The following is a 26,870-nucleotide window of genomic DNA, read 5'->3' on the forward strand; positions in this document are numbered from 1 at the left end:
CAAGAATTATCCAACGCTCGCATTGTAAATCGTAGTTCAATATCTCTACTTGTGCTCTTGTCATGTTAACTCGAATGTCATTTCTGTTTCTATTAATTCTAAAGGGGTACAACGTCTGATAATTTGCCACTGGTAGCACAGGGGATTTGGGGATTTTTTTTTTTTATTTGAGTATTATTTGTTCCACCTTAGATCCTAATTCTTTAATGGTCCGTAACTTTTGCAATCAAATTAATCCTTTACTCTATTCAATAGGGTAAAGGATTAATTCGGCAATAGGGCCTATTGGCAGTCCCACTGGCAACCGGGGGATGGAATGGGGTGAGGAGGAGCGTGGCTGTGACTCTGTCCTGAAATCACAAGCAAACGTTTATCAATATTACTAACATTATTTAACAAGAAAATCAGTTTTCTTGCAGCTGAAACGCCAACTTCATGTGAAAAGCAACAATCACATAGGTTTTCCTAGAAAAAACGTATATTCTGTGGGTATTTGTTATTCTTAATATTCTAGACCATTTACATAGTACACGTGAACAGCGTCCTGCCTATATATGAGGCGTTTTTGTCACCCTAGTATTGGTACTATGTTAGGGGTCTGAAAGAGAGCAAGCGCAGCCAGCATTTGACACCCCGTTTCTCTCCCACAGCTCTTTCAAACCTGCTTCCCTCCACTGCCACACAAAAAGATTTCACTCACCCCACATCACGCTCACAACCATAACTTAGCATCTGCACCAGCGCCTCCTTTGACTGCATGCCCCAGTGTGTAGCAATTGTATAGCATTTCAGTTCCTAGCGGCACAGCACCCAGTATAATGTGGTGCATGGCTAAACACTTATAAGGTCCTAAAGGCGAGACCTATTGGCTTTGCCAATGCATGTTTCATTTCGACGTCATATTTATATTTATTTTTTTTCCTAAATCAGTTTGGGATTTTTATTGATTTGCATTTTGACTTTATTACTGTTTTGGTACTGCATAAATACTTAATAAACTGCCCCAAGTCAAACTGCCTTGCTCTGTGCTAGAGCTATCAGGGGGTGAGCTCAGGTTAATTTAGCAACTTAAAGGGTTCAACCCGATTATTCATGCAGGTGGGTGGTCCCCTGCCCCAATAATCCAATTTCCTACACTCGCGCTCCTCTCACTCTCAGTGCACTCTGTAACTTCCAGTTTCCCTTCTGGTTCCCATTACAGGCTGGGCCCTACAGCATCCCCCTCCTCTGGTTCCTGCTGCAGGCTGTGACCCACAGTGTTCCCCTCCTCTGGTTCTCATGGCAGGCTGTGACCTACAGTGTTCCTCTCCTCTGCTTCCCATTGCAGGCTGTGACCTACAATGTTCCTCTCCCCTGGATCCCACCGCAGGCTGTGACCTACAGCGTTCCTATCCTCTGATTCCTGCTGGATGCCGTGACCTACAGTGTTCCTCTCCTATAGTTCTCAGTGCAGGCTGAGACCTATAGTGTTCCTCTCCTCTGGTTCCCATGGCAGGCTGTGACCTACAGCATTCCTCTCCTATGGTTCTTGGTTCAGGCTATGACCTACAGTGTTCCAGTCCTCTGTTTATGACTGCAGGCTGTGACCTACAGTGTTCCTCTCCTCTGGTTCCCATTGCAGGCTTTGACCTACAGTGTACATCTCCTCTAGTTCCCATGGCAGGCTGTGACTTACAGTGTTCCTCTCCTCTGGTTCCCATAGCAGGCTGTGACCTACAGTGTTCCTCTCCTCTGATTCCCACTTGTTGGACAGGCCACACAGAGGGCTTGCTCCCCCCCCGCACGACAGGGCCCGAGCTCCGGCCCACCAGGCATACCCCCGTGACAAGCCCTTGTACTCCGTCTCCCGACGGACCCTCTGCCCTCGGACCCCTACTCATCACGGGGTCCAGCCCCACCGGCTTCCCCGGCCGGGTCAAGCCGCCATCTTGGGCCCTGCACCACGCGGCCGCGTGGCCTCACCTCGACCCTAACCCCGGGCCTGGCCGGCCCCGACATCCCGGCACCACCATCCACCCAGGAGGTGAGCGGACCACTTGGCAGGTCAATGGGAGAACGAAGCGTCAAGAGCTCTTCCCCCGCCAGGTGCCGATCGCCTCCAGCAGCCCCCAGGCGCTGGCTCCACCCCCTGCTGGGTGTCTGGACACCTTCATCCCGGACCCTCCGACCTCCAAGTGCGAGGGTCCGGACATCAAAGGGCACCAGCCCTATAACTAAGACAGCTCCGGAGCAGGAAGGCAGTTGTATCCTGGAGTCGAGAGACCCCGAGTGAACTCAACCCTGACGGTCTACTGGCGCTGCCGTAGCCCGCTCTTGTGAACCATCGTCCTGCCTGCTGGCGCTGCCGCGGACCGTACCACCTAAACACCAAGCTCGAGGATTGTGAGCTCATCCTCATCTCATCCGAACTACCTGATTGGTAAATAGACTGACCCTCTACCCCCTTCCCTACCTTACGAGACTCTAATCGAGGGGACCCCTGCGTCCAGACCTCCTTGTACCATTCTACCGTATCATAACTAAGTACCTATAAAGAACACTGAACCTTATCCGTGTGTGATTTCTGTCTGTGGGGGGGAAGTTACTTGTCTGTACGATCGCTGGAGACGGCTCTCCCCGGAGACCTCTCCCCCTGACCCCGGCCGGCCCTCCCGGTCCGTCTACCTTTTCTAACACCACTGCAGGCTGTGACCTACAGTGTTCCTCTCCTCTGGTTCCCATTGCAGGCTGTGACCTACAATGTTCCTCTTCCCTGGATCCCACCGCAGGCGGTGACCTACAGTGTTCCTCTCCTCCGGTCCTCAGGGCAAGCTGTGACATACAGTGTTCCTCTGCTCTGTTACTCAGTGCAGGCTGTGACCTACAGTATTTCTCTCCTTTGGTTCCCATTGCAGGCTGTGACCTACAGTATTTCTCTCCTCCGGTTCCCATGGCAGGCTGTGACCTACAGCATTCCTCTCCTATGGTTCTTGGTTCAGGCTATGACCTACAGTGTTCCAGTCCTCTGTTTATGACTGCAGGCTGTGACCTACAGTGTTCCTCTCCTCTGGATCCCATTGCAGGCTTTGAACTACAGTGTACATATCCTCTAGTTCCCATGGCAGGCTGTGACTGACAGTGTTCCTCTCCTCTGGTTCCCATAGCAGGCTGTGACGTACAGCTTCCCCCTCCTCTGGTTCCTGCTGCAGGCTGTGACCCACAGTGTTCCCCTCCTCTGGTTCTCATGGCAGGCTGTGACCTACATCGTCCCTCTCCTCTGGTTCCCATTGCAGGCCGTGACCTGCAGTGTTCCTCTACTCTGGTTCCCATTGCAGGCCGTGACCCACAGTGTTCCTCTCCTCTGGTTCCCATTGCAGACTGTGACCTACAGTGTTCCTCTCCTCTGGTTCCCATGGCAGGCTGTGACCTACAGCATTCCTCTCCTATGGTTCTCAGTGCAGGCTATGCCCTACAGTGTTCCAGTCCTCTGTTTCTGACTGCAGGATGTGTTCTACAGTGCTCCCCTCCTCTGTTATGTTATCAAAAACTTATAAAGCGCACAGTCACCAAAAGGTTTCATGGCACTAAACTTGGGTAGTGTTACGGCACAGGAACTATGCATAAGCTTGCTCAAACAGCCAAGTCTTGAGCGCCTTTCTGAATCCCAGCAGGTTGTCACAACTCCTGATTGCTAGAGGCAAAGAGTTCCAGAATTTAGGGGCGAGGTAGGAAAACCTGCACCCTCCTTGACGTTGGAGCTTGAAGGCAGGTGTAGTCAGTAGATGAAGATGAGCAGAGCGTAAGTTACGGAGTGGGCCGTGCTTTGCAATCATGCAACTAATGAATTTAGGACTCCTGCCATGCAGTGTTTTAAAGATCAAGCACCCTGTCTTAAAAGCTGCACGTTGGGCAATTGGTAGCCAATGAAGTTTAGATAGCCAAGGTCTGGCAGATTGCCATTTAGGTTGTTTATAAATTAATCTTGCAGCCTGATTCAGCACTAATTGAAGGTGTTCAAGTAAAAACAGGGGCAAGCCAAGATAAATGGAGTTTGAAAAGTCAAGAAGCGAGAGGACCAGGGCTATCACGACTTGTATGAGTGCTGAGTGAGACAGTAAATGGGCGACCTTACGGATTTTGCGCAATTGAAAGAAACAGGCAGAGACCACTGCCCCTACTTGTCCTTTAAGTGACAAATCAGCATTAATGGTGACCCCCAAGCTTTTCACAAAGGAGGAAGGTGTGGGGGGGAGCACCTAGTTCTATCAGCCAGTAATGATGGCCCTAAAAGATCTCACTCTTCCCAGGCAAAACTAATTCCGTCTTGCTCGGGTTGAGTTTGAGATGATTGAGGTCCATCCAACGCTGAATGTGAAGCATGGTGGCTTGAAATTCAAGAGCAGAGTCAGAAGAATCCAAGGTGAAGACAAGCTGAAGATCGTCAGCATAATTAAAGGTCGTTATCTTTCTATCCTTTAATGAATGAATCAAGGGCCTAAGATAAAGATTGAAAAGAAGTGGGGATAGGGACGAGCCCTGTGGCACCCCGCATGTGGTGGCGAGCTTAGAGGCGGTAAAAGGGCAAAGTCGGACCGCTTGTGTCCTGCCTTCAAGAAAGGACTTAATCCAATTATATGCGGGGCCCTGTATGCCGGCCTCCTCGACACGGTCCATCAAGATTTTATGATCGACCGTGTCGAATGCGGCTGACAGATCCAGAAGCACCAAGGCCTGGGGAATGCACTTGTCTGAGTTCGCTCTCAGAGTGTCCAATACTGCAAGGATCACGGACTCAGTAGAATGAGCAGGCCGAAAGCCAGCTTGACATGGCTCTAGGTAGTCTGTTCGTTCAACAAAATTGGAAAGACAACTGGCCACATGGTCCTCTAGGATCTTAGCCAAGAAAGGGAGGAGAGAAATAGGACGATAGTTCAAGAGATGCAGAGGGTCAGCCCATGGCTTTTTCAATAGAGGGACTACAATAGTGTTCTTAAATACTGTGGGAACCTTGCCCTGCACAAGAGACTCATTCAGGAAGGGAAACACATGAGGGGGACAGCAGTCGTTAGAGGACCCGGATTTTACACGGGTCATTAATTCAGATAGTATCAGAGGACATATGACTGGAAAATGAGCCAGAATGGCAAAGTTAATAGGCATACTTTCCAAACGTTCCGTGCTGACGCTAGTAGGAATGCTGGCTTTGATAGTGGAAATTTTGTCCAAGAAATAATTATTTAGGGAGTTGCATAACTCTTGAGTAGGAGTCTGACTAGGGAGTATTCTCTCAGAGTTGCAGAGGTCATTGACTATCCCAAAAATTTCTTTCGGCTTATTATGAGCATTTAAAATTCTGGCTGAGAAATAGGCCACTTTTGTTTCCAGTATTGCTTTTTTATACTCTTTACGGGCTAGTACAAACTGCAGTTTATCTTCTTTGGAGTATCTTGACCTCCATTTTCTCTCTTTTTGAAGGAGCTCGAGTTTTTGTTTTTTGAGCTCAGCAGTGAACCATTTGTGTGCATCTGAGTGGCGGGCACAGGAAAATTTAGTAAGTGGGACATGGACATTGGAAGCCAGCAGTAGCCAATCCGATATGTTCTCTTCCATGATGTTAACATCAGGGTTGAAGATAGGTGCTGAGCTGGCCAAGGTTTTAAATTCTAATTTAACAAATGTCCCCCACTTTCTTGTCACGCCTCCCACTGCCATAGGAGCTTTGATCCTAGAGTTTATGGTGGCCGTGAATTTTATTAATTAGTGGTCTGACCAGATACATGGTGAAATTGTGGGCACTGACAATATAAAATTTGAGGACCAGATTTGGTCCAGAATATGTCCCTTTACATGAGTGGGGTAGGATACGTGCTGGACCAGATTCAGGTTGGAGAGCAACTCAGAAAGTTCTGCGGCGTGTGGCGGCCCCGGGCATCATGAAACCAATAATTCAAGTCTCCTATAAGTAGAACATTAGAATAGTTTGTGACAAGATTGGCCATTTGTTCGCTCAAAGAGAGGGGGAAAGTAGGCATAGCCTGAGGGGGGCGATAGATGAGCACAAAGATAAGAGATCCGGTATTAGTGTCGAGTTTAATGACAATATTCTCTGCTTCCGGAAGAACAAGGGAAGTAAGAGTGGTAAACTTAATGTTTTTATGTATAATAGCAGCTATGCCGCCGCCAATCTTTCCTGAGGACCGATTTACAGACAAGATGTAATAGTCAGACGGGAGTGCTGCTAAGATATCCGGAGCAGAGTCCTGGGTTAACCAGGTTTCAGTAACCAGAAGAATATCTGGTTTTTCTGATGTCATAGCAGGAATATATCTAAGCTGGTGTTTAACCAGAGAGCAGGTGTTAAGATAAAGAATATGCAAAGCGGAATGTATAACTGTGGTAAAACCAGGGATGGAGGGACTAGGGGTAGAAAGGGCAACATGACAGCTCAAATTTTGGAAGATATCGTTTTCCATGATGAGATTATGGGCAACAGGATCCAGGGGGATGTAGGGGTGAGCTAGCAGTCTAAGTTCTTTAGATGAATATTTAATAACTTTACTATGGTTCGTGGCCACTGGGCCCTTCTGGGCGCGGACGGGCGCAGACGGGCTTGCCTTTGGCACGCCTTCGGCGCGCCGCTGGCGCTACCGCAAGCATTTATGCCTGGGCCCCGCCTCTAACTCCTCCTCCTCCTCCTACCGGCCAACTGGGTAAGGCCAAGGGGTGGAGAGCTGCAGGGGTGACGGCGGACAGCCTACAAGCCACGAAGACGAAAGTGAGTTTCCCCTATTAGGTTTTACAATTTTTAAGCAGTTCTAAGCACACAAGCGATATTTAAAAAAATAGAAGTAAAAACGCTGTCAGCAGCGGTCCGCACGGCAACACTAAACAGAATTGCCCGCTCCCGCACTACAGCAAACATTTATGCCTGAGCCCCGCCTCTAACTCCTCCTCCTACCGGCCGATTGGGTAAGGCCAAGGGGTGGAGAGCTGCAGGGGTGACGGCGGGCAACCTACAAGCCACGAAGACGAAAGTGAGTTTCCCCAATCAGTTTTTACAATTTTTTAAGCAGTTCTAAGCACACAAGCGATATTTTAAAAAATAGAAGTAAAAACGCTGTCAGCAGCGGTCTGCGCGGCAACACTAAACAGAATTTCTCCTCTCACTCTCAGTGTGCATTATCGCCTGCAGGGTTCCTCTCCTCTGTTTCCTAGTGTAGCCTATGTCCTGGAGGGTTCCTCCCTTCTTGGTCCCAGTGTAGACTATGTCCTGCAGGTCAGCAATACAGCCCGTGCCCTGCAGCGACCCTCTCCTCTGGCTTCCCTCACAGTCCCTCTCCCATGGGCACACCTGGTTTAAGTGGGAGGTTGAACACGTTGACGCTGAGGAGTTTGGGCCAAACCTTCCTGCGGATCTCATCAGTCAGCAGGCCGCCCTCGCTCACTGCCGCTCTCCGCAGGCCATCGATGTCCACAGGGTCAGAGGTCAGGGCCTGGTGGATCTCGAGCAGTTTCTGATTCCTGCTGATCCTGGGTGGCCCTGGAAATTGAAAGGATAGGTACAGTTAGGGAGTGAGGACAGGTGCAACTTCCAGCATATGCTTGTAATAGCAAACAAACACAGCAGGGGGTGTCCGTCTTGCTGAGGTATTGTAAACAGTCTATCCCCTTCATAAAGTTAGAGCATGGGCGCTACATTTAGAACCAGGTGATGGCCATCTTGGAATGGTAAAACAATGATGCACTATGGACAGCAGCATACTTTAATAGTGTCCTGGTTTAGAGAAAGTGGTCGCGTGGGATACATCGCACTGCAGATGAAATCAGCAGCAGGCAAGCAACCAATTAACACTGCCAGGAGAGCTGTAGTATCCTCTTAAGCAATATTAACATTAAAATAAGAGAAGTGAAGGGAGAACTATAACAGGAGAAAAGTGAAAACTACAGGCCTGGCCAACCAGCCATGACACTGAAGCACACTCATTTTCATTTGGATGTATGCATGTGATTAGAACATGCCATCATTCACAAGCAAGAGAGCCAATGACTGATGTGAAAAAACCATGACCCCTGCAGTATGCACTCATGGATGGAAGCGGAGTGTAAATGACACTCAGGCAGACCAATGGCAGAACAGAGCTGTCCCAAAGCTCCTCTATGTATCTAAATAGATATATTTGTCCATATATGTATTATTCAATTATTTGTTTATTACAAGATCCTGGCAGACAGCTAGGATGAGATTCTACAAAGAATTATTAAGGTGTAGATTTTCTACACCCTAGGGGTTATCAGAGGCGGTAACCAACATTAAATCATTCCCGACAAAGGTAATCTGTGACGTTTCATGTTACAAAATACCTATCTGTGGGCTCTAACACAGAGAAATAACAATCCACCCATAAATGCCTATTGACTTTAACATATGCTTTTTACCGTAAATATGTCAAGCCTTCTGCCTTTATCATACCTTGTCATAATAAACAGATCACACATAGGATCACTTGGAAAAATATTTCCGATGTCTTATCAGGACTGTAGCTGTTATCTTGGGTTATCACCAATAAAACCAACTGAGCTCACCTGTACTGAGCAGAGCATAAGCTTTCCCTCAAGCAACTATCAGGCATAAAGTCAAAAAAGTATACAGTATACAATATTACAGTTGATAAAGCAAAATATATTCTCTCATAAGAGGGTCTAACAAGGATTCAGACAGCGCAAATCTTCTGTACCCACGGTTTTTCGGAGGGGGTGGCCAGCACCAAAACCCTTGCCTACTGTGGGAGCCGGCCTCGTGGCGTGGTCCTGTTTCCCCGCGCTAAGCCGCACGAGGTCCCATGCACATCGGGACTCCTCCAGCTTGGATTGCACGTCACTCCACGTGACCATCTGTATGACCCTGCTCTACCCGGCCTCGGTCCCAGCGAGGCCCGACATTGAGACGCCAACCCCTGGCCCGGGGGATACCACGTGAACACCTCCCCACTCCCGGCGGAGGGCAGTATCGATGGGACCCCCAACCGTCTCTCCACACCTGGGTGTGACCGCCCCACAGCTCTCTGGGGCCTGGCGCCTCTCCTGCTGAGCGTCTGGCCGCTCCCTACCCGGCCTCTCCGCCCCCTCCGGGCGCAAGGGTCCGGACATCAAAGGGCTCCCGTCCTATATCTGGGGCGACCCGACAACAGGGCAGCAGTTGTATCCTGGAGTCAAGAGCCCTGCTGATCGGATCGCGGCTGACCCTACGGAAGAAGACTCACCCTGAACCACCACTTGAGCCCTGCTGACGACGTCGCGGCTCCACCGTGCTTAAAGACCTTCACGAACCTTTGGGGCCCTGCTGACGCTGTCGCGGCCCGACCTTGTTGAACCTTACCACCTGAGCCCAGCTGACCTCGTCGCGGCTCGACCGAAGCGGACCTACCACCAGAGCCCTGCTGACCGTGTCGCGGCTCGACCTAAGCGGAACTACCATCCGAGCCCTGCAGACGCCGTCGCGGCTCTCCACGTCCGAGCCGCTCTGAGACCAGCATCCAAGGTCTGGCACAGAGCCCTCCCGTACCTGGCTGGTACTAAGACTGTCCCGCTACCCTATCCTCTTAACGAACATTGAGACTCTGATAGGATCCCTCGATCCCTCTGTAAATATTGCCCGTATTACTGCCGATAAAGAATCTAATCTTGCAACTGCTATTGAAGTCCTGTGTGGTGGTGTTACTGGGCCTAGTACGATCATAGGAGAAGGACCTCCCCGAGGGGGCTTCTCAGCGACACTCTGCTATAACTTTGCGGTAGGAAGGTGCCCGGAATAGTCTCCCCGACTACCCGGTGGGCCTCCCTCCAACACCTACTACATTAATATGCGAGATTCTACATAACAAGATACCTAGTAGTACCTCACTGTTCAAATTGCTATATATGTTTTAGCAGACATTTGTAGCCTACATTTAAGCTTGAGTTTCATACATGTTACATTCCAGTCAATTAAAAACCTTTGTCGATGGAGTCTTCCAATGTTTGTGGAGTCGACTGAAAGGAAGATTGTCGAATCATGACTGTTAACATGTTCGGTTCCTGTTATGCCAAAGTCGAAGTGTTGGGTCTCTGGAAGCTTTCCTTTGGATATTTGTGAACTGTTAATTTAAGGCTTTGATAAAGAGTAATAATAACCTACTTTAAATGTCTGGGGACTTTAACTTATGCTTTTCACAATCAATATGTCAGGTCTACTGCCTTTATTGTAACTTTTCAATCAGGTCTATGACCATTATCATGGGCTTATCACCGTAACCAACTCAAGCCTACTGTCCTGAGTGTAAGCTTTCCACAAGGCATGCATCCGGCATTCAGTCATAAAAGTACAAATTTATAAAAAGAAATGACAACTGGTGAAGCATAGCAGTATCTCTTCTAAGAGAGCCTAACAAGGGTTACTGAAGTGCATTTTTTCTAACACCAAAACCCTTGCCAACTACGTTAATCCGTGCAATTCCATGTAACAAAATGCCTGCCTATAGGCTTTAGCACAGTGCAATACCAATCCATCATTAAAAGCCTATTGTCTTCAACGCATGCTTTTCCCAATAAATAGGTACAGCCTACTGACTTTGTCATGTTTCATGACTTATCCCAATAAACCAATGAAGCCTTTCCACTTTACCACTGTCTTTACACCTTACCAAACACCACCATATTCAAGAACACATAAACCAGCATGCATACATTTATAAAATTACAAATATGTGGAAAAATACACTTCGCAAAACAATAAAAACTCCTCTCAATTGGGCCCAACAAGAATCATCATAGTGAAAATTCACAGGATGTGTCAAAGTGAGTGACCAACATCAAAACACCTGCCTACTACGGTAATTTGTGAGATTATCTCCCCCAAAACTTTAAAAAAATGTCTTAAGGCTGTAACACAATGTGGTAAGAACTAAGTTTTAAATGCTTACTTAATAAGCAGAGCAGACTATGTACGAGTGCACCAATCAGGCCTACGGTTTTGAGTGCAACCGTTTCCACAAGGCAACCATCCAACACACAGTCATAACATCTGAAAGGTACTCAAAATTATAGTTGGCTAAGCATAATACTAACTCTCCTAAAAAGGCCAAAAGGATTCTCACAGAGCAAATTATCTATATCTGCGGTTTGGCACACAGGGGTAACCAACTCCAAAACTACTGCCTACTACGGTACTCTATGAGAGTCCATGTAACAAAATACCTATAAGCCAAAAAGTTAAGTATAAGCAGTTTTTGGGTGAAATCGCACAAATACATCTCAATCAAATCATGCGGTCTTTTTTTGCTTAGAGGTACAATTAGCACAGAAGAAAGCACAAGATTAAAATATATATTTTCTAGCGGCAGTCTGAAAAATCGCACCTCTTGTCCACTTTAAATTCAGAGGAGTACAGGGAGTCAGAGGCAATACAGATTAGTTTATTCAAGCTTAAGCGGATGTAAGACCAACAAGGAAAAAGCTGTTCCGTGTAGGTAATGAACAACCACAAAGAATTCTCCTTTCAAATGTATACTATACTTCAAACATGTCTGCCAACAGACTTCACTTCCCTCCCCCTAGTCCATTGGAAATGTCCTTCCAGTTATACAAACAAAAAGAATAGCTAACCACGCTACATTTTCAAGATAAGTGATCACAAGCCATCGCTTAATTGCAAATTGAATGGGAAAAGACCAGCGTGTCTTTCCATCTCAGAGAAACACAAATGATTAGCAAAGTGTAATTATTTTAAAAAACCACTCAGCATTTTTTCTAAGGACAAGGAGAGAAAAAAAAATATGTACAATGTCAGAACGTGCATTGAAAATTCCTCAAACAATGTTGTACAAAGTACTGTGGATTTAAAAAAATGTCTGTACTCATGATCATATTGTAACCTTTTCCTCAAGTCGCCACTGGGTAGTTCTAGTTAGTTCAGCATTTCCATAGGAAATTTGTTTTTTGGTTGATAATAACTTTGGTGCCGTTCGACAAATTTTCACAAAACCTTTTGAAAAAAAGTGCTAATTTTTGTCAGGTTTGCGGATTGAAAGTTTTGGAGCGATATGTTAAACAGGGGCTACGAAAAGGAAGGGGGACGCAAAATCCTATGCATTTTCCATAGACTTCTTCAAGACGCGCTACCGAAAAAACTGCTGAACTAAATTACAACTCATTTGGCAGGAAGCTAGATCTTGGTCTCCTGAATGTGCTTTTTAGGTCTCGTCTGAGCCAGCGCATGCGCTGCTCTGCGAGACATTTAGTAAGCGGGTTTTTAAAGTGCTACCAAAGGCTTGGCCACCAGCTTGCGGTTACGCGCACAAGCGGGCTGGCGCCACGCAGCCGCCATCTGCCTTCCTGTCACGCCTCATTAAGCACATCGCTTGCGGCACGCGAACACGTTAACTTTTTCCTGCTGCCGCGCGCGCCAACCTGCTTTCACTTTTGCGCCCTCGCACAGAACTCCTGCTTCTCCCCCTGCCCCACCACATATCACGTCTCGCAGCCAATGCTTGTTGTCTTGTTTGAGGGTTCTCGAAGCGTAGTCAATGTGAGAGGGCACATAATCCATTTCGAATGCAAATGCCCTTGTCTCAGTGAGAACGAGGTCTCCTGACTGGTTTTAAACAGGGAATGCCGAAGCTCTCGTTACCCAGCGCCTCGAAGGTCAGCGCTGCAGGTTTGAAGCTCCGCCGTGGGAGCCTCGTTGATGCAAGCACCAGCAGCGTCCACAGTTATAGGCACCCTCGAAGCGGCAGCATAACGGGCACCTGTTAATTATATATCATCTAAAAAAAACTTCAGCTAGAGCAACGGTCATGAAGCGTGGGCCCTGTCAAGGATGATGTATATACTCATACTGAGCTCCGTCAGATCTGCAAGAAACAAAATCGATGTCGCTCCCTCCACAGTTTTTTATAACCCATCAGTCGCAAACTCCACGCACCTGAAAGCGCCTCTCTCCCGGGCTGTGCCCATCCCATGGCCTGGCCGAGTTATAGCATTGCCTGCACGTGTGTATTGTCATTCCGCACCACCGTCCCCGGATAGGGGATACACACAAGTGTTTTACGCACAACAACACAAGGTAGTGAAGCAGGGAAGCTCGAATCAGAAGGGTTCTCAAATTCCATTTCCGCCTTTGTTATTTGCATTCTGGGACATGTAGTTTTGATTTCGCACTCAACACTGCTTTGTCAAAAATGAAAATATATCAGCAGGACTGGGAAAGATACTGAAAGCCTAACACCGTGCATCTTGAAATCTTGGACGTAAACACACTCCAGCTTTTTTGCTTAAATGTGCTCTTCCAAACGCTTTTATATTGCTCTTAGGTTTGAATCGTTTTATATTGTCATGATTTTAGGGGCGCCCCCTGCTGGCATTGCTCTGCATTTTGAAAGTTCTTTGATTTGTGATGTTCAGTGGCGAACGTGCTGTGCCACAGTAAGACTGCATCAGACTCTGTCCAGGGAGACGCCCATCTGCCGGGGCTTACACCCCACCAATGCCCATAATTGAGCCTTATACAATAGTGCTGAATTTGGATCACGCACAGGACAGGGACTTCGTTTACCGACATGCATAGCACGATGCCATGCCAACCTCGCACACATCAACTGCTTACACATAAAACACAGGCAGGCACTCCTGCACTCCCAGCGCCTGACAGGGCCTCCTTTTCATTGCAGACATAGAGGCATGCCTACAACTGCAAACCGTAGGCACACCTGAGGCTTCATAGAGAAGGGCACTCTGGACTACCGACAACACCCAGAGAGTGCGCACATGCAGGTAGGTGTTACTACCAGGGCCCAACAACAGACAAACGCCGGCCTTCTATTAACCCAGCAGATGAGATTGTGTCTGTTCCTGAAACAAAGCCGTTTAAAATTTAAAATTCCAGAGTCTCCCGCCTGAATCGGGTCTATTCTCTATTGACATGTATGAGTTAGCCGTGAGTCCCGAGATTCGCCCCAAAGCTTTCAAATGTCACCAGTCGCATAAACTTCCCTTCACACAGAACAAATACAAAGCTGTCGGCTGCAGTACAGTGGAGAAGGCCTGGGCACCGGAAGTACACGTTTCACTTTCACTCATACACACAGAAGGTTCATGCGACCGGCAGCAAGGCAGAACAGACAGACACACACACACACACACACACACAAACACACACTCACACGAGCTTCCTTCATGCACAAGCTTCCCTAATACGCAGCAAGTACAACATGGGGAGACGCAGTTCAAGCTTCTCCCACACACAACCCACACAAACACTAAGTACAGCACAGGCAGCAACAGTACAAGCATCCTCCATGCATAAGCTTCTCTCGCACGCAGCTGGTACAAGAGGAGACTCAGTGCAAGATTCTATTACACACAATCTCACACACACACGCAACACCAGATACAGCACAGGCACCAACAGTGCAAGCACCCTTCAAGCACAAGCTTCCCTCGTACACACCAGGAATAACATGAGGAGACGCAGTGCAAGCTTCCATCACACACACACACCAAGTACAGCACATGTAGCAAAAGTTCAAGCGTCCTTCATGCACAAGCTTCCCTCACAAACAGCAGGTACAGCATGAGGTGATGCAGTGCAAGCTTCACTCAGATATAAGGTGGTTCAAAGTTCTATCACACACAATCACACACGCACACCAGGTACAGCCGAGGCATCCTTCACAGACAAGCTTCCCTAATACACAGTAAGTACAACATGGGGAGACACAGTGCAAGCTTCTCCTACACACTATCACACACACACCACGTACAGCAGTGTAGGAAAGTGGGGTATTATGCAGCAAAGCTGGGTAGACTTCACTATGCAATACCTTCACGCCACCTCAAATAGGTCCTTTGGATTCACACTAAAAAATCTATAGCTCAGTCCGGTTAGTGTGACACAGAGCAGTACCAACATAGACAATAAGTAGTTGACACAATTCAAAATAAATTCAACACCAATTCAGACAAGCATTGGCACAGCCAATAGGTCTCGCTTTTGGGACCTTATAAGTGTTTAGCCATGCAACAGTTGATGTTGTTGCACCAAGGATATTGTGCTGGATAACCAAACTCTTATAAGGTCCCAAAGGCGAGACCTATTGGCTATGCCAATGCTTGTTGTGATTTGGTGCAAGTCCATTCTGTAGTTTTTGAGAAATTAAGCTTTAAAAATGGTATATCTGGAAGGTTGGGTTCACTATAGACTAGCGAGAGTGGAGCTCCAGTTTAAAAATAGAGTGCTCTGATTAGCCCAGGGAGCTTTTATTCCCTTGGGCCATATTGCTCCTGCTGGAGTCAAACTCCTGTGGGAGCGAGCGCTCTGATTGGCTGCCAGCAACATGAAACTTAGCCCACTGTCCTGAAGTTAAAATAATATAATAATATAATAATACAAGGTGGCAGGGTAAGGATACTCTGACCACCTAGGCCCCCCATGGTAGGGGGGGGGAGAGAGGCCCAGAGGGACCTCCCCCCGGCCCAAAAAAAAAAGTCAAAAAATGCCACGATCCCACTGGACTCCCACAGGAAAACAAAAGTGGCAGCCGAGCCGCATTCATTAGTAATAGGCCCCGAGGAGCATAACCCATGGCTGTAATTTGCTAAAAAGGGGAGGAGGCCGCGCAGCCTCTTCCTTGAGCCATTAATGGCCCTGGCGACCCCATTCCCATAGGCCAGATCAGTACTTATGTCCCGGGAGCTCACCCCCGGGACACAGCAGTTTCCTGTCTGCTCAGACCGGGAAACCTGTTTTTACTCTAGCAAGGCTGGAGCATTTTTTAATGTCCCACCAAGTGGGAACAAACATCAAGTCTGCCCCGCCCTCTCTCCTTTTAACATATATAGCCTTGGGGGTCGGGGTCCCCAGGGACTATAGAGGCTCAGGAAGGGGGGGTGCGCGCCCCCTATTTAACTTACATGGATGGCCCCTGGGGGATGGGTTCCAAGGGACTGAAGAGGTTCAGGGAGGGGGGACCGCGGCCTCCTCCCCTTTAATGTATTTTTTTTTTTTTAAAAGGCTTACTCTTTCATTTTTAAAAAAACGGCTTGGATGGATAGGGTTCTCAGGGCCTAATAAGCCTCGGAGAGGGGGGCCTCCTCCCTTTTTAAATCACATAAGGCCCTGGGATACCCAGGGCCTAATGGGTTTAATTATGCTCAGGGAGGGGTCCTCATGCCCCCCCGTCCCCTCTAAAAAACATTAGGCTCTGTGGCCAACCACCCTCCACGCACGGCCGAAGGTGGTTGGCATTACGTACAGTAATAAAACAATACTTTTTGTTAAAATACCCCAGAAAAAAACAAAGGTTAAAGTAACATATTTAGGTGCGATAAAAAGATACTGAAAAAACAAAACATGTAACATTATATTTAAGTGAGTTTGTCACAAACGTTTTGAATTACAAAAAAAAAGCACAAAGTCACCACAGAGCTAACTATAACTTGCGCCCCGACATACACCGCTAATGATATCACATATTATATGACTGATGACATGTTCTATGATATCACTAATGACATCATATATAACCGATCTGTGGCACCTTTTAAAAAAAGCTGGTTCATTTCATGTGCCCCTCTACATTGCTGTAATTGAAACTGTCAGCTTGTTCAGTGCATCAGTCTTCAGCAAGTGTGCTGGTGTCCCTTCAGGGTGCGTTTACTGCTTGTCATGATGATTTTGAGATAATGTGTGTTTTTACTTTTTATATATCACTACAGATTTAAAGTTTGCAACAAAGGGCCTTATTTTGAGTTTGGTGGTTCAATGAACCGCAAAACCCACAGTGGTGGTGCAGTGGTGGTCCAACCACCCTATTACAAGTTGGGCGGTTGGACCACCATGGGACTGCTGCTCCCACCAGGTATCCGCGATCCCTGGCAGTCTTGCAGTGGTCTGAGGCCTCCGATATGCTGCTGATGCCACTGCTGCACTGCTAAGCATATTAGGAGTTTCCTAAATGCCACAGTTTTCATGGTGGTGAGCCCGCCATAAAAAGTGTGGCAGTGAGGAAACACTTGCCTCTGCGCATTGGGTGCATGCATGGGGGCACATTATGTGCCCCCCTGTATGCGTGCACCCCCAGTTCCTGAAGGGCATGGACTTGACAGTCCATGCCTTGCAGGAACGTGCAATGACATTCCCATTATGGTGCCTTGCAAAGGCTCACGTATGAGCCTTAGCACTGCACTACCATGGTCCAGCCATCACAGGACCGCCCGACCTGGAGTCCAGTTGGAATTCGGCGGGCGGTCCAATTATGGGTTTGCCGTGTGAGAGCGGGGTGCTCTCACAAAGCCCCAAATCATAATGAGGCCCAGAGTAACTCTAAGATAGTGTATTTCGTCTGGGTATCCGTCAAGGGGGCATGGGTATAAGACATGTCCCGCAGGTGACTGAAAAATATTTGCCCACCTGTGCTCAGTCCAGGCTTCCATTTTCAGTTGTTTTTGAGGAACCGTTTCAGTGACTGGGGTTATGAGGTGATGCTTGGAAATAGTAATTCATCTAGAGACTGAATTACATTTGTACTAAATTAATTGTCTTCAGATGGCAGGGATGACAAACCTGAAGGATTGCTCAGTAAAATAAAACATGTAGTGATCAACAAGTGACAAATTTGATTCCTAGCAAGGCCAGCTCCACCTTTAATCCAACCAAGGTTAGTAAGCGGAGTATCAAATAATTTGGGTAATGATTCCTACTAATATTAATATATTTACAGCTCTTAGGTGCAATATCAAGCACTATATAAAAACAAAGTATTACTTATGGGTACTTAGTAACTGTTCTGCAAAACATAAAATGGCAAAGCTATCTACTGTTCAATGCTAACATGTCACCTACCCACTGACACCCTGCTCCGTTCTTAGGTTCTCATACAAGCTCATTCCTCCAACACTCCCGCATCAACAGCGCCCAACACACCACCCGCTCATCAATCAGCCACCACCCAAACACCACTCCACATTCACATGCTTGCTCCTCAACACCTGCTGTTCAGCAAACACACCACGGAGATATGGGACCTTCTGCACAATCACGCACAGGGCCTGCTCTTCCTCACAGAATATCGACTGAACCAAACTTAATCACCAATATTGACACCCCTTTGACCTCGCAGCACACCTCCCTGTCTCAGACAGTACCCTAACACTTGGCCCACCATCAACATGGACAAAACCGCTACTACAATGAATTCCATCTCTTCTGGAATTCTCACCCCACCTTCAACAAGGGGTTCACTCGCATTATCAAAGCCCACCCTTATATCATCAATGCTTCCATCGGCCACCTTCATGGAAGCTTGGAAACATGCCATAGTCCCTGCCAAGCTCAAGAATCCATTGGCAGACCCAACCCAACTCGCCAACTACAGACCGATCTCCTCCTTCCATAGCCAGCCAAACCTTTATAGAAATTCATCAACAGACACCTCACCAACCACCCCATCAACCAGCAGCTGCTTGCCGCCACTCACTATGGATTCAGACCCAACCACAGCAAGGAAACAGCACTCATTGCCGTAACAGTTGACCTGCCAGGAACCTGGGGATCATAAGTGACAACCGGCTGGATTTGTCAAAACAAGTCAACGCCGTCACAGCATCCTGCTTCCACACACTGAGAATGCTAGGGAAGATCTTCAAATGACTCCAGGGCAACCCCAGTAAAGCCATCACCCACGCCCTCGTCACCAGCAGTCTGGACTATGGGAACACCCTCAAGCAACTCGCCAGGGGCCACATGCATGAAGCCTTTTTGAGGTCACCAATGGGTTGATTCGCAGAAACGGCCTGTTTGCGAACGCAAAAAGGCATTTTCACATCTACCAAACCCAAATAGCGATTTGGTAAACTGTTTCCAAAACGCAATTTAGGTTTGCGATTCGGTGTTAAGAATGGGCGTATTGCACTAAATCGCAGTGGTATGTATGAATGTTTTACGACCGAAAAGCGTTCGCAAAACATTTGCATTTTACTACTAAATTCAACTGTGTGGTAACCCACTCGCAAATGGAAATGGGTCCCAAAGGGACACTTTCCCATTTGTGAATGTTTGTAAAAGCATTTAAAAGCAGGTCATGGTCCCACACCACTGTCTAGTCTTAAACAAGCATTGGCATAGCCAATAGGTCTCGCCTTTGGGACATTATGTGTTTAGCCAGAACTTTTGGCTATGTTGTAGAGCATTGTGACGGCTGTGCATCATGTTGAAAAGAAATAATAAAAAGTGTTAAGCATTTTTGTTACCTTTAAACAAACCAAGACAACATTATATACAACTGAACAACCTGATTAAAAAAAGATTTTTACATAAAAAATGTCTTCTAGTTTTTTTGTACTTGCACTGCTGGCAACCTACCCCTAGCCTTCCATCAAGAAACCATTTAAATAGCAAGATCTCAGCTCTATACAGACCAAGTTGATCTAAAAAGACAGACATTTTCCGATGCCTCTGCAGTGGCTCCCTAACAAGCAAAACTGGGAGTTTCAAGCCTTCTGCTTAGAGCACTGAAAACATTTCACATGTAAGATCAGAGAGAAGTCCAAATGTTTCCACCTCTGTTAACTATTCACATCCCTCTGCCAATCTTCCCAAAACTGTCCTTACAACCAGGGAAGTATAGACAGTAAGTTTGAATATCTGCCCAGGTGTGTGGTTAGCAGCTATAGAATTCCAATCCCCAGTACCTTCCTTTCTTACCAGATGAGCCAAAAAGAGATTGCCACACACCTATTTTTCCTTGCAAGGAGACAAGATGCAAACTAAATGATGCCTGAACCTCAAAGCGGAATCCTTTCCTCTCATCTAACCATAATCTCAGACCCTGCTTTTAAGTGCAGTGCCTTGTAAAAACAGTAACATTAAAATGAAATATGGAATCTAAAAAAATAAAGAAAATAAATTAATATCATTTGTTTGGTAGGATACTGGATTTGAATGCTAGCATGTTCTACCCAATCTTACATGACTCAGCTTCACAAAAAGACTTGCATAATACCCTTATGGAAAGATACATTTTTCAGTTCTCGCGGCGCTGGCTGTGTTACTTTACCACTGAGACTGCATATTTATGCCTGCCATTAACCGCAGAAAAATATTCTCCACAAATGTAAGCTATCCATGTTAAAACTAACCCCCCCCCCCATCCCCATAAGCGTCTTACACCACAAGTGCTTTGTGAGGGTGTCCATGAGCGGAGAGTGAGGGGGTAGCTGATGTGAGTGGGAAGACAGGGGATAATAATACATAAACAATTCGAAAAGGACGAGAATGTAATATTCAATACGATATAACATTTTGCAGATTGATCATTAAGAGTAATACAGCGGCTTCCAACTTTAAACATCTAGGAAAGGTAGGTATTACATTGTTTTATCCTTAGGTTTTACAAGCAAAGGCAGATACGTGCATGCAGCCACTTCAGAGTTGTAAGGACTTGTAAATATGCACTCTTCAATTGGCACACGCATGCGGACGTATTTAAAGGGCCGAGTAAACTATAAACCAATTAAGGATGCTTCGACAGCGCGGGTGTAGCTCAGATAGTAAACTGGAATACATAGGGTTCAGGGTAATGGGTGATTAATCTGGAACCAAGTTAAGGTCGTAAAGTTTCTTAAACGGGTTGAATATCAAATATATTAGAAAAACAAAGCGAATGATCCAGGAATAAACATAGGAAAACCAAGTAGGTGCAGAAGTGAAAGTATAGAAACAAAAATGAGAGACTATGGTACTCTTTCTACCCAGTTTGGTGACCTCTTAACCCAGCTGCTACTCGATCGCATGGGTCCTCTCAGATGAATCCAGGCATAAAACATGCTAGATTTGTAAGTGTATTTCTCCGTGGCTGCAGACAACGCCATTAGACCCTCATTTCGATTCAGGATTCAACCTCGGTACACTGTCTTGTTATGGGCCAACTTTCTTAATCCTGTTTCCGCGCAATGCCTAGTGCTATCGTTCCCTCACAACCCGTACTAATAATGTTTAATCCTCCTCACCAGATTACATCTGTCTAAGCTTAACTTTCCTTTCACAGCGCCAGTCCAGACGATTCTACCCACTGAATTAAGACTACAACTCCCAGAATGCATTGAGTTCATTAAGGAAAACCCAGTACCTGGAATTAGGAGTCCTTGAGACAAGTACAGCAATCTGGTAAACATATACTATGCGGCATATGGAACATAATCTGAGAAAAACCACGCACGTAAAGGAAAACGGTGGGGCCATGACATCCTAGAAGAGAAGCAATCCGAGGTAGCAGTAAAAGTGTTCAAAGGATATACTCAGTCTCTGGGTACGCTAGGCAACTCGGACCACATATGCATTTTGAGTTATGAAAGTACGTATGGGATTCATTCATGCCAGATGTTCCCGCAGACACACATTACATGCCACCCATTTCAAATCAGACAACGCCGACTTACTTCCCATTGACCGGATGAAAAATCTTTTAAATATATCTGACTTCTATAGTGCCACTGTCTTACTTTTGATTCAGAACTTCTGGCAAAACTGACTGCAAGCGTAGCCAATCAGAATACTGCTTTATTTTGACTGACGGGGTACCCACCAGTACTGGGAGGGTGTGAGTGCTGTACCGCCCGACAAAGCTTGCAATTGGCTAAAAAGACTGTGTGCTGTTCTACACGTGAATGAGGTTGTAACCGTCTAAGCCCCAAGTCTGTTAATATCGCCCGAAAGCGAAAGGGAAAATTAGAAAGACAGACTCGTCCTATATGTTGGTGCTTACGCGCCTTTCCATGCCTCCTGAAACTGATCTCATGAAAGGTGCGGAAAGGCACAGAAATACTGTTTCAGGCAATATATAACTAGTGGTACCGCGCACCTTATGCTTTCTCTACCAAGCCTGGTTTGATGTTTATATGCCTCCTATAAACTGACCACTGCATTTCAGGTAATTGCTAAGGTAAGCGAGGAAACAGGCCGGTGCGTCTGTTAAAGCATTGAGATTTTCGACACACGGTGAAGACCACCATTACAGGCACAGCCAAACCCTCGCGAGCCCCAGTGGGCGTGGGCAACTGTGAGCGGCGAAAGAGCCCAAGCGGAAAGCGCGCGACCGCTGCACGCACAGAGAAGCAGCGCATGCCACGGCCACTGGGCCGAGGACAGGTAGAAATAGAAACAGAACAAGTGCGCCCGCGCGGCCCAAAGTGACCTTTCTAATATAACCCAGAACAGATGGCACCCTGTGTGCAACTGCTCGCTCCCGACAGCTGTAGGCTGTGGGAGGATATATTAACTGGGAAAGGTGGAACATGCACCTGCCTTTGGCCAATTGCGTGCTTTCATTTCTTAAAGCCACACGCAATGGCCAATACAATGTGTGCAAAAAAAGAAAAAAGGCACACGCACAAGTTTGTTGAAAAGCTGGAGTGATTCCAAGAGGTCATCTCCTAGAGCAGCACATGCGTGCTGCGCTAGGCGAGACCTAAAAATGAAAAGAAAACTTTTCACTTTTGTTTCTGAAACGCATCCAGTTTTCCTTTAAGGAAACCGGCTACATTATTAAAAAAAGAAAAAAAAGATTGCTTTAAACAAAGCAATCACAGACACCGAGCAAGCCAACATCCATGTGGTTTTAGCGATTCCCAATGGTTCGCAAAACTAGACCTACCTCATTATTATTAAGGAGGTAGGTTTATTTCTGACCCACTGGGAATCGCAAATGAAACTCAAAAGAGTTTCATACATTTGAAATAGGACACTCCTAATTGTGATTTGCAGGCAATCGCAATTAGGAACTAGCTATTTCAAACTTTCGTACATGTGGCACCAGAAGACCACAAACCATAGAGAACGAGGCATCCAGACTTGACTGGTTGCAAATCCACAAGCGCACTCAGTTCAAACTCCTCACCCACACATTCAAAGCACTTCACAACACAAGCCTGGACTATCTGAAAAATCGCATTTCTTTCCATCAACCAGCCAGACACCTTCACTCAGCCGTACTACCACGCATACACAGAAATAGAGCCGGAGGCCAAGCCTTTCTCATATGCTACTCAAAGCGTGGAGCGACCTCCCACAAAAAATCAGCACCTCCTCATCTCTTCAAGAAGCTGAAGACTTGGCTCTTCGAGCAAACCTACTCCACTGCCCTCGAGGCGAGGTCCGTACACCTGCGCAGTCCCAGAATACCTTTGCGGGTGATAACGCACTGTACAAATACACAAAACATGTCAGTGTTACAAGCCATGTATGTTCTGCGTATCTTTTCAACCCAGTGAGCTGAATGTAAGGTGTATCCATTTAATATAGTTTTAGAATATACGTATTTCATGTAATTAGGGTTTTTATTTATGTTTTTGTCCATCTTACTGATAGCCCGATATAGGAAGTTACTTTTCGTGAAGTTGCTTCAGTGATACCAAAGAAGATTAAGGGTCAACTGATATCACTTCCTAAGTCAGGTCCTATGCAAATTTAAAGAACCTAAGAGACCTAGGGTCCACATGGCCAACTGCATTAGCCACTACAGCATACAATTACCCCTACGTCCATCATCCTCCTCCCTGTTCAAGATGGACTAAGGGTAATGAAGATTACTGGTAGGTAACTGGGGCATCACTCTGCATTACTTATGCCCATCTACCATAATTCTAAATACAAAGTATCCTTCTATTGATCTTAAGTCATGTTGTGTACCCACTAAGACTAATGGTCAAACAAACCGCCAAACTCTGTCTCGTTCTATGGAACACCCACTCAGTCTGCAAAAAAGAATCTTTCATCACTGACCATTTCAACACTCATAATCCTCTATTACACTGTACTGCCAGCCCAGGGACCTGGATCGGCCTAAGAAACTCAGCTACAACTGAAGCCCTTCACGTGAACCTTACTGCGGCAACAAATGATGAACGCCATGTCCCTGGAGTCAAGCTAGCCTGGTTGATGAGGGGTGAAACCCCAAAACCGGTCCCAGGATGCTTGTTTCCAGTCCAGGGAGGACCTGGCCTTGCAGATCAGACTGGACTGTTCCCATGGGGAGCAGGGGTCAAGACCGATTTGCATATGGCTGGGTTTAAAAGGGAGCAAAAATGTTGATGGATTTAGTCCCAGATTTCTGTACTGGCGTGAATGTTTGACATTGTTCAGCATTTTGTCCATCAACCTTGACACTTTTTCACGAATACCTGGTAACCACAAAGGAGGGGCAGTGAGCACCCTGCTAAGCAAATTGAAACAACCATCATATCTTATTTGCATTCACTGCGTATAAATCATTGCCCTCTTCAAAGTCTTCATGCCCCTGCTAAAACTGGGCACATCTTTGACAGACCCATTACTATTCTTGTCTCACTTAAACGCCCAACTCCCACCCTTTCCGATTGATTTTAATTTGACACTTATCAACTGCAACTCACACTATTTTCACAACCTCACTTTAAGCAGTTGTTTATCAATACACCCCTCACACCAACACGTTTTCAAGTATACCCTAGACCTTATCCTTGCATTTAATACACTACCCCACTCCAAACACTCTATGTCCCATTAACCAATATGCACTTTTCCCCATAGCCTCACAATATAAATATCATCAAGCATTTGAATCACATACATGGTGCAGCTCATCCAAACTTTGAGGAATACAAATCAGACATGTACACGGACGTGGCTTAGCCGGCAGCAAGATGGCTGCACTCTGAGTGGGCTTTGCCGGCCAAGCCCAATTATCCGTCATCATCCTTCAGTACCACTACAGTACCTCCACCCTCGACGATCCTGCTTTCCTCCATCATGAGGGTCTACTTGTCTTTTTCGCGGATGCCTGTGCCCACTTGATCGAGGAGAAAACGAATAGGGCCTGTGCGGGGTCCCCGGGCCTCCTGGACTGTGTGTGGCCTGTACCTGCATCGTGCTGCTGTGGGGCTGAGAGGTGGCACACAGGCTGCTGCTGCGGCCAGTCATGACTCGTTGCTGCTCCTCGTCGGCCTGCAGACCCGGTAGGGCGGCGCTGGATGTGTGGCGGTTTGCGGTGGGGTTGGGGGCGTGCATGCTGCACCGCGGAGCGTGGGATCGTGCTCCATACTGTGAGCGCTTATATACGCTGTGATCGCCTCACCGCTCCATTTCGCCTGTTTAAAGCCCCGCGACGAGGGTGGCGCCCCCCGCGCTTCCCCTCTGCTATCTGTCCTCACTGGCTGCGAGGCCTCACTGCAGTGACACCGTCTCGTCCACCGGCCTCCGGGCATACCCTGTCCTCCCTGACAGGGCCGGCTTTAGTGCTGGTGGCGCCCAGTGCGAGAATCATTTTTGGCGCACCTACATCCCATGACCGCCTCTCCGGATTGTCTAACTACCACCAGGCAAAAGTGCTCTTCATTTCTACAATTATAAGTTGTTGCTAAACACAGTTCCCCTCCCTGAGGTCAGCGCCCCCCGCTACAGGTCAGCACCCAGTGCGGCCGCACCGGTCGCACTGCCCTAAAGCAGGCCCTGCTCCCCGATATCTGCACCGGCCCGACCTGAGGCAGCTCATAGATTGTGACCGCTCACCCGAATAGCCCCGGGTGAGTCTATTAAATTCACAAAGCTTGAATTTAAATTAAATTAGTTTTATTCAGCATGGCACGGCAGACCTCCTTCCAGCTCCAGACTCCAACAACCACCGAGTCTTTCTCTGGAACATTACAACTACAGTTCTATACTAGAACATAGAACAGCGCCTGAAGATAAACACAGCGCATGCCAGGAATACAGTGATGATACATACATAAACACAAATAAGAATACAACACATCCCCCTCCTTTGAAAGAAACAAACACAAAGGAAACTTAATAAATAAAACTAAAATAACATAAAATAAAAGCAAAAAGAAAAACAAACCACAACCCCATATAAACAACTAAACATAGTCATTCAATTTTTTAGGAAAATATTTTACACGACTTGATGTTCTGACATTTAATCCAACAGGAACTTTTCCACCCACAATGTTAGAATCACTGGAAACCCCAACATTGTACTCATTGTCACGAATCATATTTCCTGACACCGGATTAGAAACAAACCTGTTTAGACTGGGAGGGCACTTTGCCACTCTTCTGACATTCCAAACCTTCCCATCTTGAGTAGCTACAGAATTTTTAAAGACTCTTTTAATTTGTATAGCTTTCCCAAATCTACTAGATCCCTTACAAAGAATACCAGGTTTTTTGATCCTAACCCAATCACCCTCTACAAATGAAGGTGATTGAGTTTTCCATTTTTTATCAAACCACGCACAAGTCTGCCTTGCTTACTCTTAACCTTCAAAGAAATGTCATCCACACAAACACCGTTAGAGTCTACTTTCGTGCACTTTTCTCTAAACCACCACGGACAAATCTTTGATGCTGGCTCCCTTCCCTTCAACAATTTAAACGGACTGACTTCTGTGGTGGTATGAGGAGTAATTCTGTACAACCATAACTTCTCTCTAACTCTGTTTAACCAATCATCTCCATACTTTACTGAATCAACCACAAACTCCTTCAACACTCTATTAAACCTTTCAACTTGTCCATTTTCATGCGGTCCATAAAGGGAAGTGAAAACATGTTTTATTTCACATTCACCAACAAAATCCTTCATCTCAGCCGACTTAAACTGAACTCCATTGTCTGTGACCAAATACGAAGGGCAACCTTCACGTGCAAACGTCTCTTTTAAAAAATTTACCACAATTTCTGTTGTAATTCTATTTACAAACTTTACCTCCGGCCATTTTGAGTGGTAATCCACCAACACCAAAGCAAACCTGCATTTCTCAGGAAGCATATTAAACGGTCCTGAAATATCAAAAACTAACCTTTGCCAAGGTACTTTTGGCCA

At 46.6% G+C, this 26,870-nt stretch overlaps 1 protein-coding gene across 6 annotated transcripts in view; it reads right to left on the reverse strand.

The window, feature by feature from the left end:
• LOC146830114 (TBC1 domain family member 20-like) overlaps positions 1-26,870 on the reverse strand; it is a 96,168-nt gene that overhangs the window by 35,416 nt on the left and 33,882 nt on the right. For 4 of the 6 annotated variants that reach the window (XM_085604339.1, XM_085604337.1, XM_085604338.1 and 1 more), the window contains exon 2: positions 7,331-7,519. The exons of 1 other annotated variant lie outside the window; for it this stretch is intronic. In XM_085604339.1, coding sequence (XP_085460465.1) covers positions 7,331-7,519 — 189 coding nt within the window. Of the gene's footprint in view, positions 1-7,146; positions 7,278-7,330; positions 7,520-26,870 lie in introns of those variants that run through there. One more of the 6 variants, XM_085604342.1, reaches the window with a different exon arrangement.

Source organism: Triturus cristatus, chromosome 5_1, assembly GCF_964204655.1.
Source record: "Triturus cristatus chromosome 5_1, aTriCri1.1, whole genome shotgun sequence".
Taxonomy (NCBI): Eukaryota; Metazoa; Chordata; class Amphibia; order Caudata; family Salamandridae; genus Triturus; species Triturus cristatus.